Below are 20609 nucleotides of genomic sequence, written 5' to 3' on the forward strand. Positions count from 1 at the left end.
TTATAAACAACAACTCACTAATTCTGAAACTAAGATATAAGTACGGTTTATTCCCTTGAGGATGCAAACATGAATATTCTGTGCTTTTGCAATGACGTCACGGAATAGAATATAGAAAGATATTTTAAAAGTACACTTTACTATGTGTGTAAACGTCATTTTACATTGTTTTTATTATTTAATTTAACCAAGGCAAGTTTAAATCGTATATTTATAGTAAATTCGAATTAAAACGCGTAGTATATAGTCTTGACTTAATTGAGTAAAACAATTAAATGTAAATTAAATCATTTCAAATTCTTTCATTGCATTTCAATCCAAAGATTTGTTAACACCGAACTCGTGTAAAATTAAATGAGCAAATGTTATCCTAAGCTTTGCGGAGTACGCAAACGTTTATTATATTTGCTGAAGCTTAAAGCTTTCGGATGTTGGTACGGAATAATTGCGGTCAGCTTTTTTCTACAAATAAAAATGTTTAACGAACCATTAATTTCGGAGAAATTGGCGTACGAAACGAAACGTGTTTAATGATAAATAATATTTAATTACCATGTTAATCCAATAAATGATCAAATTTAAATATTAAGGCAATGTAAAACCAAATAGAAACTAATCATATACAACCGTAACATACTTTGATACGTTTCTTGTAAACAATTTTGTAAGTAAAATATTAAGATAAATTTGAAGAAATAATACCATGAAAGAAAACATTAGCGGTGTATGTTTGTTAATAGCTGACCGACGCCCCATTTTCAGGGTTACTTAGATCGCGGAAACACTAAATGACCCAAAACATCAAGAACAAATGAAACTTAACACGCAACACAATATAAATATAAGCAATATCAAGTTTCTGACCAAAAGAAACATTGCTTAGGATTTAGCAAGTCACTATCTTAGGTATAATCTGTTTACTTCGTAGGTCGTACTATTTAATACTAAGAAACTATATAAGCCTTGAATTTATCTTAAACCTTAACTTAACCTGATTAAATACTACTTGTCGCTGGTGACTCCATTCGCGCGGAAATAAAGAAAAAAAAAGACAGTCGGACGTAGGGAAACAAAGTGATCCTATAAGGATTCCGTTTTTTCCTATGAGGTACGGAACCCTAAAAATAATCAATAACCTATGTGTTCTTCCAGACTATGTTATACATCTATGTTAACTTTCAGCGAGATTCATGCAGCCGTTATGGAAATATATTTTAATAAACATCCAAAAATTCGCTTTATATTATTAATAATTAGTAAGATTAGTAAGCTAGTATAGATCAATTTCCTTCGTTCCTTGTTTCAATATCTTCTCAAAAACAAAATCGTACTAGTATTATCATCCCAACAAACCGTATGAACATTTCATATCATGCAAATCAAGAAGAACGCATAGTTAGGTATTCCGGTCATGTTTGAATATAGGGACGGAGCATTTGAGTCGTTGCTTACATCGCCAAAATGGCGCCCGGGTTTCCCAATCGATTGGTTGTTCTGATTTCGTTCTAAGAAAGGTTTAATATTCCCTTAATAATTAAAATATAATATAATATATCGTAATGAAAGTGCGAGTATGTTTTGTACACTAATATAGAAAAAATATTAAATAATATGAATTATAATGATAAATCGTAAATAGCTAAGATATATTAAAAAGTGTAGGTTTGTACTGATTGCATATTTCATAGAAGAAATATATTTTTACATTCAACAGACGCATGGCAATTGGTTCAAATGCAAATAAATTTTCCAAATTTGAAAGCTCTTTAGAAACTAAATAGTCTATCCCGGATTGAATGAGACTAGTTTTATCTTTTTTACCGCAATATTTTATAACCGATGTTTTAAATTCCTTTTCATTAAGAAGGCAATGCAAACAACGGAACTTTTGAAAAAATATTTCATTATGCGGACCGCTTCGTGTCTTGAATGAAATGCTAATTTATTAATTAAATTTCAAACAGCCGAAGTAGTTTTATGATTCCCATTTTCTTTGAAATCTCTAATTTAAAATGTATTTTGCAAAATTAATGCCAATTCAATGGCTTTATATTTTGATAATGCTGTTGAAGGATGGCGTAACAGCTCGCTAGTTCAACTATTATACATGTGACATTGCGGTCTTATAAAAGTCAAGCACACAAAAGACGTTCATTAGCTATACAATTAAGGTAATTGATCCAATTAATTCTACACATAGTTATCGTTCTATTATACTAATATTATAAATGCGAATGTTTAGATGGATGTTTGTTTGAAGATACTAGACCGGCTGAACAAATCGTGATGAAATTTAGCATACATATAGAATATATTCTGGAAAAACACATAGGCTACTTATGAAGTTATTTTTATATTCCGCGCAGACAAAGTCGCGGGTGACAGCTAGTACTTCATATAAAACAAAGTTAATACTTTTGTATAATGTATAATGTCTATGAATTTTGCTTGATATTCGTTATAAAATAATTTTGATGTTGTGAAAACTGTCACGTCATAGAAGTTATTTGCCAAGCTTCAAAACTTGTTCCTTTTGGGCTTTACGACAGACGTAAAAACAAAGTTTGATGCGCCGCTGAGAGCGTGACAAGCAATGTTAACGTGACAGAAGACTCTAATGCCTATTAACTATGGACTTTAATTTACTTTCTGCCTCACTCAGATTCACGTAGTCCCTCAGTGTAAAATTTACAAACTAACTCTAAATACAAAAAAACTCTAAATGCCGCGTCTATTTGCCATTAAACTTCGCTTCTGTTTCAACACCAAGTAGTAGTTAAAAGCAAATCGTCTCACGCCATTAAAGTTAAAAAAATCAAAAGCTAGCTAACATTATCAAGTACGTAAATAGATACACGGCGTTATTATGAAAGTTTGCATGCGTTTTTATTTCTGTATTTCATTTAATGAACTAAAACATAACATTAACATTGTATCTAGGTACTTTATATCGTTTTTCGAACGTTCCGTTGTACGTAAGATTAACTCGCACGAGAGTTTACTCAAAGCAATATATTTTAACTGTTCACGCGAAAACACGGCTACAATTCAGCCTTTCTTGTTACAACAAGTTTTATGTTGCAGGAATATATCAAGGTAAAGGAAAATGTTGAGAAAAAATGTTTCCATTTACTTGTAAACATTTCTCGTACACGATCTAGACGTAGACGTAGATTCTATTTATATTGCAAATGAGTACTAAAGATTAGAGGTTACATACGCATTATAAAATATCTTTGAAAAAATAATAACCATAAACACGTGACTTTGTCTATTCAACCGATCTTAAATACGTAATTATAAAACACAATACATTTCGAAAAGTTATAATTGTTACAAAGTTTTCATTGTTTGAGAAGCTCAAGAGTATAATGGAAACAGACTCAATCACATTTCTAACCTCCTTTGTATAAATTATTGTTGTTAAAAATGAGAACAATTTCCCAAAGGTTTCAAACAAAACCGACATTAGCATAATCGTCTTAGGATGGCAGCGGACCGCCCTTTTATTTCCTCGCATAAACATTTTTGTTTAATAACAGAAGCGCCGGATATTTTATGAACTCAATCTCTCGCGTAGCAAAAAAGAAAAAACAAAATATTTTCATATTTTACATTGTGAAGTATTCTTGCTAAGTTAGCCATTAAAAGTTTGTGATTTACGTAGCTACATTTTGGAATAACATTTAATTTTTATTATATTTTAGTATGTTTGCGTGACTCATTTTAACTTAGGTCTAACTTAGGTGGTCATTCCAAATGTCTAAGTATATAGTTTAAGCGAGTTGCCAAGAATAAAAATTTAAACAGATTTTTTTTACTAATACATGATAATCAAGAACAAAATAAACGTACAATCGTTGTAATCGATTCAATAATTATTAGTCACTAGCAGTCGCCCGCGTTATAATGTGTTAACTTACCTTACAGAAGTTCGCTGCGACATGTGGCGGCGAATGCTGAGGTCGTGGACGAGTTAATCATCTCTCCACATGCCGACAACACTCTGCAGTCAGCAGAAAGGTAACGTACAAACACAATTTTAAATTATTCCAATTTATAATATTATATAGAACTTGAGATTGAATCAATAACAAAGTCTTATCTTGTTACATATTTAATCGTGTTGTGAAAGTTAATAAATATCTCTCAACTAACTTTAAACAAACTATTTTCAACGAGAATTATTATTTAATCTCTTATATATATTAAACTTGAATATAAAAAATACAAATAAGGCGTATGTTATTTTGCTGTTTCATAAAATTCAATTACCTAGACACGAGGCAAGTTTCCATTCAATTGTTAAAGTTGATAAAGTGGTTCGAACCGGCGAGGTCCCTAGGGGCGGCCGCATGCGAATTGACCCTTACCTACCCGTCAGTCTAACACAGGTTTATATATGAGATTATATCAACTCTAACGGAAATTGTATTCTAAAACTTACAAACTTGAAATATTATTTATCTTTACATAGAAATTTAACAGCCGCTAATAATAAAACAGATAAAAATAAAAAAGATACACATCTATTTACCATCTCTTAAGTATGTTCGATATCGAGAAGATAAAATCGCACAGCCCTAGTTTATTTATTGACGTCATAACAATTACATTGGTTAGAAAAAACTAGGACATGTTTTCAGTTGAACAGCAAAATGTATCATGTTCATAGCTGTCCTTGCCTCACGCCATACATTCGTGTATTACTCTGTTATACCACTAAAACAGAAGTTTTTTAAAAATTACCTATGCATTCTAACTCGACATTGACTATAACACGCTAAACTTGTGTTGTTATAAAATTGTTTATAATTCGTAATTTTAATTACAGTTTTTCTGCTAATAAGATTGTACAATTAAATGTTTTACTTACACAAACTATTTTATCTTTACTAATATATCGTTACACAGATTGTTCAAAACCAGCATTATGCACATTAACTTTAAAAAATTATGATATTTTGTTTATTTTATATTACGTCACCAGGTGAGGGTACGTGATTTTTCACAAGATTGAATCAGTCTCAATGTTGCCACTTCAATAAATTATAAATAAAATAAAGCGTGGGGGAAAATGTGCATTGCCGTTTAAAAAAATAGTATGTATACTTTATATTCGCAGGTCAACGTTCTAAATATAAATGTTTTTGAACTTGACGCAAAACAAAAGGCAATCACAACTTTTACGAAATACATTAATAACTGTCATTTCCCTTTATAAAGCTATGTCTCTAAGCAGAACCTTTTTCCCGGGATCTGAAGGGAATATTGGATATTTTCATAGTTGACCGGTTTGGGATATACCGTGGAATTTTCGATTTTGTTAGCGCTGTTGTACTTTTCGGATAAAATCTTATATAATATAGCTAGAATAAACGTCGCGAAGATATGCAATAATGACGTCTGCTCTTTGACATCTTAATTGTTATTTATGGGTAACTATTATACTAAAAAGTTGTTGAAATGGGATCGATAAATCATATAAATTAATGTGATATTTTCCTTAAAAAAAACAAACGACGCAATATTTAACGCAAAAAATGATAGGTTAAAAGCAATTTGGGTAGGTTAGTTTAGGTTGAACTTTTTGGAAATTTAATTAAGCAACACGGTTTATTTTACAGACTTGCCATCGTAAGGATTATAGTCTACTTAATTTTGTAATGTATGTAAGTTGAGTTGAGTTGAGAGAGTTCAGAGTCTCTTACCTTATGATTTTTCAGATGTCCTAATATGGGTTGGTCATGCGTGGTGGCACGCGCCGTGGCCTTTGTACTAATGCTGAGCGGCGCGTCGCAAGTCTCCGCGCTCACCTCCGACATGTAAGCATGTAGTCACAGCTTAAAATAAATTACAAGATAAGGTAGACAAGATTTATGGATTTAAGTGTAACACAATTATATATAACATAATTAACCATAGACAACGATTGTAGATTTTAAATATTTCGAATTAGGAACACAGGTTCTCGAATATACAGACATTTTTACATGCGATTACTATGTCGTACTAGCTTGACCATGCCTAACATTGAATCATTTTCTGTCGTTCTCAGAATATATTACTTAACTTTAAATCACAATCTGTATATGACATAAACATACCATCAATATTTATTTATACAGAGTGTTCTTAACTCTTGGTTAAAATAAAATAATTAAGGTGGAAGTATTTAAGAAGTGTTATCCAACAATAGCACTAGATTACACAGCAAGCGATGAATCAGGTGTGGGGTGCGCTAGTGCGACGAGGCGCACGTAACATGACTGTTACAACAGTCATGTTACGTGCGTTGTAAGCAGCTATGGGCTACGGGCTACAGCCCGTAGCCCATAGCTGCTTACAACCGCGCCTGCTCGACTATTAACCACCGTGCTTACTCGGTCATAATGTTAAAAAATAATCACAACGGCTATGACTTACTAGTCAATCTTACTACAATAACGCGTCAACGATTTTTGACTATTTGTCAATATACAATTTTTTTATTGTCTGTCAATTTACCTCGATTGTTGATGTCAAACGGTTTCACATAGTTTTGACTTTCCTTGATTAGCTAATTGATGTGATAACTAAAATAGCTAGCTATAATATATCTATGTAGTTATTAGAATTAATTAATTCATTCGAATTTCAGTATTTTCATATATCGTCTGAAACTAATATTAATAAGTATGTAAAGACTGTTATACAAATTGTACTACATTGTACGATTTATTGTGCGTATGTTTATTGTACATTAAACAAAGTTGCAAGATTCGTAACAACATGTGTTCTCATAATCCGTCGAATGATGTCATAAAATCTTTTATCGTATTTCGATATAGTCCAAACTTCAGCCAACATTAGTCTTGGCTCTGACATATAATTTTTACGTCCCTATATAATCTACACGGTTAGTAATTATATTATACGTTAAAAGAGTCGTATAATTAACTAGTATTATAGTTTATAAGGAGTAGAATATTCACTATATTCTAGCAGTATAAACGAATGATTGTTGGTAACACAAATTATTTAAAGGTTATTTAACACAGTATTCAGATTTCAATAGTCAAAGCGAATGAATTCAAGAGTCTCCATTTATTAATATATTGTTTAATAATAAAAATCCACAATGAAATTACTTTTTCAGCTTTGCAGCGGGCAAGTCGGACAAAGAGATACTGGACAATCTACTAAAAAACTCCCGCTATGACAAAAGACTGCTTCCACCAGTTGATGGTAAATATAATACCAATATCTCACTTATATCATATCGTGTAGAAAACACAACATAAAACATTAGTAAAGTGTGCAAGTTCTCTGTGAGTGCAGGAAAATATTCCGATGTATTTATGTGTGGGTATTAGAATTTGGGATATAACATTGCAGATCCAGATTTTTGTTGTGGTCTGACATCGCCCAATGACAGTCTGACGAATGATAAAGTCGGACTGTCGTCGCTCCGGCCGCGGTCGCACAATCGCGGTGTGTTGTGTTTTATGTTTTTGAAAAGAGAAATTCTTATAGAGTACACTGCAACTTCTACTGCACACAACTCGAATGATATTTTTAACGAATATTTTATAGCAACTGTAGATTCAGATATCTCGCTTTTGATAATACCTGCATAATCCACAATCACTTGTCTTTTTGTCAGCACTATTTTGATGTTGTATGTAGACGCAGCACAATTTTATTATTTTGTTTCTAATAGCGTTTGATATCTTAAAAAACAACAACGTAACGTATCTTTTCAATTTGCGAATGATAAAGTATTTTTTTAATAAAATGAATTTGTGTTTTTAAAATGCTTTATAAACATGTGATTTTCTCTTTTCATAAACAAAAAACGCAAATAAAAAAAATGTTTTGAATTTACAAATGTCAATTTCAATTATTTTCGTACCTTATCAATTCAACAAAAAATATTACTATATCTTGAAAGTGTTCGGAATTTGAACAATCTTTAACCTTCGCGCCATTTTATTTTTATTTCTTACTTTCAGTTTATAAAATCTTCTACAAAGCATGAATAAAAAAAAACATTTTCAACGCTATGTGTGACTATTTTAAGCAAACTATACTTTCAACATTGTGTTGCATTTAATTTAAATTATACCTTTCTAAATACCCTCTGTACATTAATAAAAGGTTGGTAATATAATGTTAAACATTATAAAGTCTTTACCATATTTCTATATTCATTTTCAGGTGTCCTCACCGTTAATGTTAGCGTGCTACTTCTTAGTTTAGCATCTCCAGACGAATCTAGCCTTGTAAGTTGATTTTCTTCCCCTGCAGTAACTATTGCTTTTTTAGCTTTTGATGTGGAAGTTTTTTATTCGTTTTTATTATTAATTTTTCTGACACTTTCAGAAATACGAAGTTGAGTTCCTTCTTCAACAGCAGTGGTATGATCCCCGACTGCGGTACTCAAATCAATCTCACTACGACTTTTTAAATGCCATCCATCACCATGAAGATATCTGGTTGCCGGACACTTATTTTATAATGCACGGTGACTTTAAGGTTAGACAACTCAGAAAAAATCTGTATGATGAATAGTTTATTAGATTATTTAACGTCATGAATGTGAACTAAAGTAGTTTAATACGTGCTTCTAAATCTATGATATTGTTTCGTTATGCATCAATGTTTGAACATATCATTTTAGTGTTTTATTATATTTCAGGATCCAATAATACCAATGCACTTCGCATTGAGAATTTACCGCAATGGTACAATCAACTATTTAATGCGACGGCATCTTATTTTGTCCTGTCAGGGGCGGCTCAACATATTTCCATTTGATGACCCATTGTGTTCATTTGCTTTAGAAAGTAGTGAGTAAACTTTCGTGATTATTATTAAGTACATTATATTCACATGAAATATCGAACTTAGGAGGTAGTTAGTAATAATTAACAACTAAAAAATAATGTTAACTATATGAATAAAAGACTGCAAATGCATTTAGATACAAAGCCTGGACTTAAATAAATGTCGTATAATTTAATAAAGAATGTTGTTAGCAATATCGCCATCACATTGCATTTAATAAAGATAGATTGTATTTAATATACGCATAGCCGTAGAATTAGGATTAGCAAGTTGAGAAGGTAAATATGGCAGCACAAATATTATGAAATGAATTTAGATTGAAATATTTCTAACTGAAGATCCAAGAATTTAAATCGTAAAATGATCTAAACATTACGCTTTGAACTCATTTTTATATATTTATTTTAATTCCAGTATCGTACGAGCAATCTGCCATTACTTACGTGTGGAAGAATGATGAAGATACTCTACGAAAGTCTCCGTCGCTGACAACTCTCAACGCATATCTCATACAAAACCAAACCATTCCCTGTCCCATTAAGGCGAGCTGGAGAGGTAAAGTCCCTTTTTTAAGCTTTAATAATAAAAACAGTTGCTTACACAACATCCTAAATTTTGTTTTTATTATTTTTATCTCCTAGTGACTTAGAATATTCATCCCATGACCTTTTTCTTTTGTTTAAAGCACACACTTATACTTTGCACAAGGAAGGAGAAAAAAGGATAATTTGTTAACTTAGACATTCTAATTAACTCTTTTCAGCTTGGTCTTGATTTGTGTCACAGGTTGATTTGTTAACTTCATTATTTGTTTGAGTAGTAACGTGAGAGCTAGTTATGTGTTAGGCGTTTGATTGTTTAACGGCTTTACCATAATGTTTATTGGGGAATCAGCTAAAATAATTGTTATTTCATCCGCATGGTAGCAAGTTATCATAGTAATTTTTATCAGTAACACTAGTCTAGTGTCTTGTTGCTATTTAATTGTTTCAAAATAAAAATGTAGAATAGATTGTAAGAATCTGTTAACGTCTTTGCAAGCAGCTGACGGTATTTCACTTTACGAGGACGATGAAGAGCTGACATGTAATCTTTGCCAGAGACGCTTTGAGGAGCAAGGTACTTGAACAGCATTGGACAAAACACATTCTGTCCGATGCGGAGATTTTAAAAAGTAATCTTTTCACCGCTTATGTGTGAGTAAATGCGCTGTTGTGTGATTTAAAATTAAATAGCGTAAAACTGAAACTGGCAAAAAGATTATACTTCAGTATGTACCAGTGCTGTTCCATTAATCACTCTCATGGACATTCCAACTTATTTTTAAACAATTATCATCTGTCTTAGTGATTCCTATGCACGATGTTGTGTCATTGCACGTGGTATAGTTTGTCTGTTTGTTTAATGAAAAGTAAAATTGACACTTAGGAGTATGCGCTCAAAAATACTGAAGAAACACAACACGCGTTACTCTTACATACGGAATGTTGATTATTTGATTTTAATATCTATTAGTTTTTGTGTAGTTTTTGTATATAGCAATAACTTTCCGTTGTACAAGGCCACTGAACGGAGTTATTTGGAATTAGTTTATTTTACTAAAATACATTTTTTTAAAAATACACCACTTATATTTCTAAATTAAGCAATTTTTGACAACTGTAGCCCGTTTTCCAACTTTACGTTAAATTATAACTTCACAGGTAACTACAGCTGTCTAAAGGTGGATCTAATTTTCACCAGAGACCGAGCGTTCTACTTTACCACAGTGTTTATTCCTGGAATAATTCTGGTGACCTCCTCTTTCATCACATTCTGGCTGGAATGGAACGCTGTGCCGGCCCGTTCCATGATAGGTAAAATGGCCGGCGATATCAATGTTCTCGGTCTTGCATATTGAATCTCTACTCTCTGTCTGTCGCTCTCTTTCTGTTTAGATGTGGCTGGGGCTGTAAACATGACACGCTAATACTTTCCTTTTGCAGGTTACCCTTGCCTTACTATTGACAGTATACGTCCACTGTCAACGGTCACTCGCAGCGTAGTTTTATTATATTTTCACGTTATATTTAGATTATGCTTAATATTTTTTAGGTAATTACAGCTGTCTGAAAGTGGATCTCATCTTCACGCGAGATAGATCATTTTACTTTACCACAGTTTTCATTCCGGGAATTATTTTGGTGACATCATCCTTTATTACTTTTTGGCTGGAATGGAATGCAGTACCCGCTAGAGTAATGATAGGTTGGTCTATCTTTTTGTTGCGCGTTTTTTTGTTTTACTCATCATAATAGTATCAAATTCCATCATTATCCTTTACATTTCTTCAACACAATTACGTCCGTAATAAATATTCCAAAGTGACAACATCATGGTCTACTTATAACTTTCTTTTAAGCTTCCTTGTTGTTAGTTTTATTATTCTTTAAAAATGCAATAATTTCAAATAACCTGCTTGCATGCATTTAAAGTGTCAGCACATTTTAACAAGTTTAATAGGTTTGTGTAATCGTTAATATATATAAAACATGCAAAACTTTGCGTCTAATAAAAGAAACTACATATACTTTAAAGTAAAAGTATTTTCTCGTAGATATTTAAAAAAAGTATTCATAACTTGCGAGTATTTAAAAATAAGTTTTCTTTATATTCTTCTTCTGTTCTTTATCTAGTTGAATATAATTATTAGATGTAAAGTTTGGCATTTGTTTTTCCAATCGCTTTAAAATGGTGTTATAACAATGTTTATCCGGAAAACAGGCGTCACCACAATGTTGAACTTTTTCACAACGTCCAACGGTTTCCGATCAACATTGCCCGTCGTATCAAATCTCACAGCGATGAATGTGTGGGATGGAGTGTGTATGTGCTTCATCTACGCATCGCTGCTAGAGTTTGTCTGCGTCAACTACGTAGGAAGGAAAAGGCCTCTACACAACGTCGTGTACCGACCCGGAGAGAATCCTGTCACCCAGGTAAAACCACTCGATGTCTTCTTATGTTTTGTTAAATGTCTTATGCCAATGCACTTTCTCAGCATTTGAAATTTAAAAAAAATCCTAAAAAGCTTAAATTAATCTGCAATCAATTAAACTAAATGTGCATATAATTTAACTGCTTTAAAAATGTTTTTAAAATGTTTTAAATCTTTGTAAATGTTCCTTTTTCTTTATTGTCCTGTACATTTAAATTGTAATCTAAAATATCAATGTTATATGTTTTTTAGTTACATATTTTTCAAGGATACGGCACTTTTAATGTTGCCCAAAAAAAACATTTATTACTTCTACTCTTTGCAATGTTTTCTCTTTATCACATATAAGCATGTTCATTTAATTTTCTTTTTCACTTATTTAAAAGCATGATGTCAATTATTTTTATATGTGCATGATATTTAATATTTATCTTCCTTATCACAATATATCAAGAATTTTTCATTATAACACGTCACTAAAAATCTCTGACTATTTGGTGTGGCCATTTTTATTTTAGCATTTTTTTTTGGTTTTAAAAAGAAAACATTGCAAAGATTTCGAGAACGAAAAAATGTTTATGGTTACATTTGTCGTATCTGGCCACAACAATATAGTCTGTGTTCACTGGAGTGCACCGGTATGATAGAACATTTGTCACGAGTGAACAAATCGTCTGTATAATGTGTTCACAGCGACTGCCCGCAGTTCTGAGCAGAATTGGCATTATACTGGCCAGCCCTTTGGTAAGAAACATTCGCCATTCTCATTGGCACATTCCAGACTTGACACTGTTATATTTCTTATCTGTTACTACATTTTATACCTTGTATATTTTTATTCTGTATAATCGAGCGAATGGATTTTTAAATAAATAACCTATCGCTAACAAAATATCAATTAATTATAAGTTAGAGACAATACTACTTTTGGTAGTGTACCTTTTAAATTTTCATTATTTTTTTATAAATATGGATATTACTTTCTATCTACCAGGTTTTCTTGACATTACATTTCAGAATTACCTACCTACTTTAATTAATTAGTCTAGAAAATATTTTGTAAATTGAAATCACGAAATTATTCTCTTTTTACTACGGTTGTGGATAACATCAAGTGTAATGAGAATTAAAAAATAAATTAATTAAATAAAAAATAGTAAAATATAGCAAAACTATCCATCGCTGTTATACAATAGGGTGTCCAAAATAACAATAAAGAAATATAACAGATTTCAGTACCACATTCTTTAAATAACAAGTATTGTATCGAGCATGCTGTAGTTTCGAAAACATGGAAAGTTTTATTAACGAATGCCTTCAATTGGTTGAAAGTTACAGTATATTGTGAAATAATAATCGAAGATTATACGATTTGCTTTAACCGCAAAAGACAAGAATAAGATTTGTTTTGAAACTAAATTTCAGTCGTATTTTTGTCTATGCGATTGTTTAATTTTGACGTTTTTTTTCTTAATTATTGTCAACGTAAGTATTTAAATAAATTAGAGATAAGTTGTAGTAAAATTGTTTATCACGAATATGTACTGTCCGGCTGAAAACATAAGTGGTAAGTTAAGGGTGCTAATTGTACAAATGAATACCTTAACCAATTATTTAAGTTATATTTAATTAACTTTCATGACCTTATGTTACAGTTGGGCAATACAAATTAAACTTAATTTAGATATTTTTGCCAATCACCACCTTATTCAAGTAAACTTTAAATTTTGTACAGTATTACCACATCTGTGTCTAACCTTGCGTAATCATTGTGTTAATTTTATTCCTGTAATCCTACATATATTTCATGTTTAATTCAATACATAACGTCAAATCTACATCATTAAATACGTCATTTGTTAAGACACAAAGAGTTCCAGAAATAAATACCAATGCATAACCTAAAAATATATTTAAAGAAGTTGGGAAATCTATACGTATAAGTTATGTAGTATTAACATTTGTTCATAGTGGCGCTACTGTACAAATCTATTATTGTAATAGTAGTATGTATTTTATTATAGATTTCTAGCTTTAGCTTTAACTACAGACTGTATAGAAAGACGGTATATTCCAAACATCTCAATACTTCTTGTATCATTTGTCATCGCCAAAAGAAATTATATCTTAAGTGATAAGAAGATAACTGTTACTTACTATGGATGTTGAAGAGCTTAAGCCGTAATTCAGCGAAGCTTCTGCAGATCACGATAACAAATTCATTATCAAAGTTGAGCTTCGCGTATATTATAGTATTATTTTCATTGATTAGGAGGCGATGGCATTCCTCCATTGGGCAAAGTCTGATCCGCCCGAGCCGGAGCCCGGCGGCGCTGTAAGTGACGTCACTGACTCTGACCACTCGCCCCGAACATTAGCCAACTGCATTCCATCTTTGTTCTGTATCACAATAAACTAACGCATCATTTTCATTTCAATGCCTCTTCGGATCGTCACAGCCTGTAAGTAGCACATGTTATCACTATCATTAGACTATAAATGAATTTATAAGAACAATTGTTATACAAAAATATCTAAATTTTAACATTACCATAGAAAAGTAGTCCTCATTCCTCCCATTATAGAATTCACTATTACTTAACATTGAACAAACAATAGAAAAACTAATTTTACTGTAGCCGTTATCTCAGGGTGACAAAAAGCGTGAGTCGACGGGTGCCGCCGACCTGGTGTCGTGCGCGACATGCGCGGGCCCGCCTGGCTCCTGCACGCACACCGCCAACAACGGCGGAGTAGCTGAGGTAAGACATGCATTCAGTTATCACTGACACTAACACACACATAAAACCGCTTTAGTCACAAAAAACTTTTCATTTCCCGTTTCATCGGCTTCTTACAAAGAGATTCAGTTTAAAATTCGAATAATCGTAATTTCAGATTACACAACTCACACCAATAATACTTTTGTTATGTAGATTTGGTATTCGAATAGGATGTATTTTTTGTTTCGCGGCCATCATTCATTTGCAAATTAATCTCTTTCAGCCATGTTTCGTCCAGGTCCGCAAAAAAGAGCCACCGCATCCGATCCGCGTGGCGAAGACCATCGACGTGATAGCTCGTATCACCTTCCCAACTGCCTACGCGGTCTTTCTTATCTTCTTCTTCATTCACTACAAAGCCTTCTCTTAATGCCTCCTCTTCCGCTACCCGCTGCAACTTGCTTTTATAAAGTGGACAATTTATAGTATCTACATATTTTGTATTCCTTACTTTCGTCACGGCTACGTAAGTACGAAGAGAAGCTAAACCACACGCGATACCTAACCAGATATTTTTGATGAATTTCAATATTAAATAAGAAATTGTGATTGAACTCGTTTAAGATATAATATTTAAGTTAATAATATAGATTTAAGTGGAAATAATTTAGTGCAAAAGACTAAAGTTGCAGCTTGTGTTGATATGATGATGCCTGAGATTTTTCTACGAGTTTTGAAATAGGTTTTAAATGTTTTTATCGATGGAAGTTAAAGAAAACGATAACGCTATGGGAATATGATTTAAGATAGACTAAAGAGGGATCAAAGACAAATAGTAATGTATTCTCAATTACATTGTGATGAATTAGACAAGGATAGAACATTAAGGTCGGAACGCGATGAAACCGACATCGTAAATAACATTTAAAAATATATCTATTTCAAATCTTAAAACAGTCCAATTTTTATGAAAAATCTCTTATGCTCATAGATTATAGAATAAGGGTAGAAATATTACGTTATAAATTTTATATGCCATAGACAAATCACTTTAGATGTAGTTTTCATTCGATTTAAAATCACGTTCGTTGTGATCATTTCGTGTATTATTTAAAAGTTGTTTCATAGAAGTGAAGCTATATTACAGAATGTATTCAATTAGATGTAGTTTATAAAGCTCAAAATATATATGTATAAAATCAACATACATACAGACACACTGAGATGTTAAGAATGCCATCCACTTAATGTGTTGTTCCCGTTCTTTTATTTAAATCAGAAATATCTACAATCCATTGTTTGTAATAGTTCAAAAATAATTTTGACAATGTAATCCAAAGGTCATATCAAGCAAACTTCAATAACAATTTATAAGAGTTGAGTATTCAGAGAAAAATATCGTATATGGTACACTATTATATTAAAGTGTGGATGAGAAACCAATGTAACTGCCAACACATACCTAATGTCCTGATATATAATTTTAGGTATTGTAGATTGTAAGGGCCTTTCAAATATACATTTTTTTGGCTTAAATTATAATTCGGTAGTATTTCACTTAGTATTGCGAATAATAATTCTTTTGAAAGTAAGTAAAACCAATTTTTATTGATTAATTCATATGAAATAACGATGGGTCTGTTACGGTTTATGAAATTATAACTATAATATTATTATTTAATAAAAAAGAAACGAGAATTAATAATCAATGGAAATAATACAGATTGTTTTCTAGGGCTTATAACATATTATGACCAGCAAAGACGTGTATATTGTTATTAAAATCAGTTTTAATTTAGCTTTATATTATGACTAAACTTTAGTTATCCAGAATATCAAAAGGCTTTATCTTTTTTTGTCCCAAACTTTAAAAAAAAAAACTATCTCGGTTTTACCGTTCAAGTGTTAATTTTTTTTTGTGCATTGCAATGATTTTTATAAGATATCCCGTGACTTAAATTTATGAAAAAGGCATAATTTTATATGTATTATCAAATAAAATATAGTGTTCAAAGCATTTGGAATTGCCGCTAAGAGTATTTTACATGATACCAGTTTTAGAACATGTATCGTAATTTTTTTTGGGTTAACACCAATGAAAGTATTTAGCCTAAAAAGGCATTGTGATGAAATGTGTTAAGTGTTTGTTGTACCAAGGTAGTATCTCTATATGGTAATACAGTTCATATTGCCATTATCGTGATATAACTATATATCGAAATATGTATATCTTCATGTAATTATAATCCACAGAACACCATCGACTTATGCCTTTTGCTTATACGCGGACCAAAGTGTCAACTGTTTCGGAAAGTAAATTTTATATTTAATAATAATAAATGTATAATTAATAGTATTATAAGAATAAAACACGTCTTGGCTGTGCTTCTAACATAAAATACGTTATGTATCGTATATGTATGTACCAATGATTTTATTATGTACTTTTGTTAAGTGATTTATGTGTACGTATCTAATATACCGCTTTAAAATATAATGATAAGTAATATATATGCTTAGCTTTTTGTACGAAGAATGTCTGTAAAATTATAAAGTAAAAAAAAAAAACACATTTGCATAGAAAAAAAGAGAACTTTGACTATCAAATGTAACAGAAATTATATTCTAAAAGTGTAATAGTACAAAGAAACTGCATGTATTAATGCTAAGTACAATGGTAAAACAAATCATCACATAAAGTCATTGAATAATTTAAAACTAATATACAATTGTTTTTTTATTATTAAAATGTATTGTCTAGTCGAGCTAAGCTCCAGCGCAGCGCCAAACATTAAAAATTATTTATTACTTTATGTTTTAACGAGCTATGTTCAGAATCTATTTTAAAGTTTATCATGTTGTTACTTTTTAGAATAGAAATCATTCCCTTATGTTAAAAAAGTGATAATATACTTTAATCGATGTTGTTTTATATATTATCTATGTATTCGAGAGTAAGATTATAAACATATCATTCGCTTTATAAGAAATAAATAACAAAATTATTGCTAATATATGACTACGTTGAACTTTTCTTAAATATAATTAAGTTCTATATTAAATTGTTATTGTAGTTAAAATATACATAAATACATAATAAATACCTCCTTAACGACATAAATATAGCAAAATTTATATGTATATGTAATTGTGATAATAAGATTTTGAATGTTATCAACAGGTTATTTTGCTAATCTTTTAAAACCTTACGTCTAGTTTACAGTAAGCTAGTACAGTCAGCTGCATAAATATGTAGATAATCATTAAACTTTAGAAACTTTTATAGGTCTTTGGTAGAAAAAATACTTATGCATAAATTCGTCAATTACGTGTAATCATCGTCGAAAACATACGGACTGATGCGTGTATACATATTTTTGAAACCGAAGGCGTATACTAGATTTTGAAGTTCAATAAATGTAAACATATTTATGCAGCTGACTGTACAGTACGACAGCAGCGCTGGCCTGTCATGTTCTTTTTGAGTCACTAGCGTCAGTTAATGTTTATGTTATGCCAGTTAATTTTCAGAGTATTGTTGATTACTGTACTGGAATATTGTAAACCGGGCATTATGTTTATAATGTGTAATTCCGTTTTTGCAAATATCAAAGGCAACGATCATTGAATTGGTCACGTAAATAGACATGATATGGTCTAAATGTTATTCACTTGTGTTAAAAATATATAAATATTACTCACAATTCATAAGCTAATTTGAATAATTGTTTTAATCTTAAAAATTGCCTTAAAATTTTTATATAGTGTTCATATTATAAGAATGTAGGAATTTACGTAATTATTTTAACTCGCGTAATTAAAACGATAAGATAAAACTTTAAATTAACTTGATATTGTTACTTTTTGTTATTAGACAATTTAATTATTGTATAATTCAGAACACTTGAGAGATTATTTAGGCGAGGGACACAAAACGTAATTTTTGTATCAAATTTGTTTGGCTGTCCGTCCCTTAGTATGTAATATTTATAATTGAATTTTTCTTAAAGTTATAGTAGATTGTTTTAATTCCAGAGTAAGGCTTAAAAGTTTAATAAAAGCAGCAAACGAAAATAAAATCATAAAGCTTTAACGCCTCCAAAGACTTTAGTAAACGTCTTCGCGTATGTTTCAAATTAGTAGGTACAAGAGTAATTCTCTACCGATTCATAATTCAGATTGACTGCCTCACACAGACAAGTTAAGAGATCCCTAACAGAGTCCCGTAGGGTAGATTAAGTATCAAGGAGAAATCTACACTAAGCTACTACTTAACTGACTAAGTAATTGAGTGAGGCTGTTAAAAATACAAAAGTTATTTAAACTAGATCTCACTGAATTGTAAAAAATGGATTTGTTTAAGTCACGACAATTTTCCTTTACTTTTACCTATCTTAGAATTTAGATATAATGTTATGTCATAAGCCTTTATGTCATAAGCGGATACAATCACGCATGTTTCCTATGGTTTCAATGAATATAACGTTTTTCAATTGAGCGCTTGGTTATTTAGAAAAATACATTCAAAAAATCATACTAAACAAGATTTTATGTCGGTCATTGCAATTTTTTTGATTAATAACATTCCCTTCGGATCTGTATTTAAGTCCGATAAAACAGTATTATTTGAAATCTTAACCCTATAAATACGCATACTTCGAATTTTGACTCGGCAAAAATTTCGTTAACATAGCAAAAAAAAACTTAATTAAATTTTGTAAAAGTAAAAATGGCTTGAAACTATTTACAAGCTGTATATGACCACGCGTGGTTTATGACGCACTCGCCTATGCTCTCTTTTTTGGTACTACATCTCATGTTATTGTGCACGAGTAGTACAATTCTAGCGTGTTCTACAGAATGAAATGGTTCAGTGAGCGATACTATTATTTATAGCATAAGTAAACATAAGTACATTAAGCATTGTTTAGATAAAATTTGAAAAGACATTAGTGAGATAGTATACACGCAATAAAATCCTCAGAATCAATACATTTGTTTGCTTAAACTTTAAGATTTAATAATTGATTTTCTATCTTTTTTTGTAGCTAAATTATTTTATCGTCACATCACTAGGAATAGTCCAATGTACAATTTTTTTTCATTTATTGCAACAGATTATCGCTATTTCTATCAGCTTTTCATATAACATCAAAATCGAGTGTGGTTACCCTAGTATGTTGAAGACTAGTCTATATATTTTTTTATATAAATATTATAAAAGCAATGTATTATTATAAATGATAATTGAGCTAAGGAAATATGCGACAAGTAGAGCTTGCGATAGGTAAAGATACGTTATGTTTTGGTTATTACGTAAAACATAACATTGCATAAAATTTCAATATATTTAAGTATTGCGGAAAACAGTTTTGTTAAAATAAACCACATTAATATGCCTAAGCAATTTACTTTCGAGTGGCAAAAAGAAATTGGGTGCAATGTGAATATATTTAAAATTAGTATGTTCTGTTTTTATTTTTATTGGCACGCGTCGCGACTGTAAATAAAATTAATAGGTTATGCGATCCAACGTTTGTATTACGGCATTGTAAATATTTTTATTGTAAAATTTATTAATTACAATTTTCAAATAATACACAAATTTTAACCATATGATATGTGTCTATTATTAACCCTCAATTGGCAAATTATGTATTTGTAATGAAATGTTTAAAGGTACGGTAATTATTTTTCCAAAGCACTACGGCTGAGAAGCTTGCAATGCTTTACAGTTTATACGATTTGTAAAAAAATATTTTCGGCAGATATTTAGAGTTCTATGCAATAAATTATAAATATAAAAAATATGATTGTACAAAAATATATAATTACCCCCCTGCCCTCATTTGTCTTTTATACTATTTTTAACCGACTTCAAAAAGGAGGAAGTTCTCAATTCGTCCGTATGTTTTTTTATTACAAATTACGAATGATGCCACACAGTGTCCTCTAACAACAAAGGAAATATTGCTATTGTGGTCAAAACGCCAACACCGAATTTCTTTGGTATATCCCAGCGTTACCGAAAGAAGATAATGCTTTAAGGTAGGTATTTTATATATTCTTTAATTACTACA

At 30.9% G+C, this 20609-nt stretch overlaps 1 protein-coding gene across 21 annotated transcripts in view; it reads left to right on the forward strand.

The window, feature by feature from the left end:
- pHCl-1 (pH-sensitive chloride channel 1) overlaps positions 1-16422 on the forward strand; it is a 38432-nt gene extending 22010 nt beyond the window's left edge. The window contains exons 2-16 of one of the 21 annotated variants that reach the window (XM_013309634.1): positions 3931-4023; positions 5727-5825; positions 7139-7227; positions 8200-8264; positions 8365-8517; positions 8681-8831; positions 9244-9384; positions 9874-9948; positions 10533-10685; positions 10924-11076; positions 11593-11807; positions 12500-12550; positions 14079-14141; positions 14446-14568; positions 14828-16422. In XM_013309634.1, the coding sequence (XP_013165088.1) occupies positions 5737-5825; positions 7139-7227; positions 8200-8264; positions 8365-8517; positions 8681-8831; positions 9244-9384; positions 9874-9948; positions 10533-10685; positions 10924-11076; positions 11593-11807; positions 12500-12550; positions 14079-14141; positions 14446-14568; positions 14828-14959 (1653 nt within the window). In that variant the 5' untranslated portion in view covers positions 3931-4023; positions 5727-5736 and the 3' untranslated portion in view covers positions 14960-16422. Of the gene's footprint in view, positions 1-3930; positions 4024-5726; positions 5826-7138; positions 7228-8199; positions 8265-8364; positions 8518-8680; positions 8832-9243; positions 9385-9873; positions 9949-10532; positions 10686-10923; positions 11077-11592; positions 11808-12499; positions 12551-14078; positions 14269-14445; positions 14569-14812 lie in introns of those variants that run through there. The other 20 variants (XM_013309631.1, XM_013309633.1, XM_013309636.1 and 17 more) reach the window with 20 other exon arrangements.
- The last annotated feature ends 4187 nt before the right edge of the window (positions 16423-20609 follow it).

Source organism: Papilio xuthus, unplaced genomic scaffold, assembly GCF_000836235.2.
Source record: "Papilio xuthus unplaced genomic scaffold, Pxut_1.1 DF827777.1, whole genome shotgun sequence".
Taxonomy (NCBI): domain Eukaryota; kingdom Metazoa; phylum Arthropoda; class Insecta; order Lepidoptera; family Papilionidae; genus Papilio; species Papilio xuthus.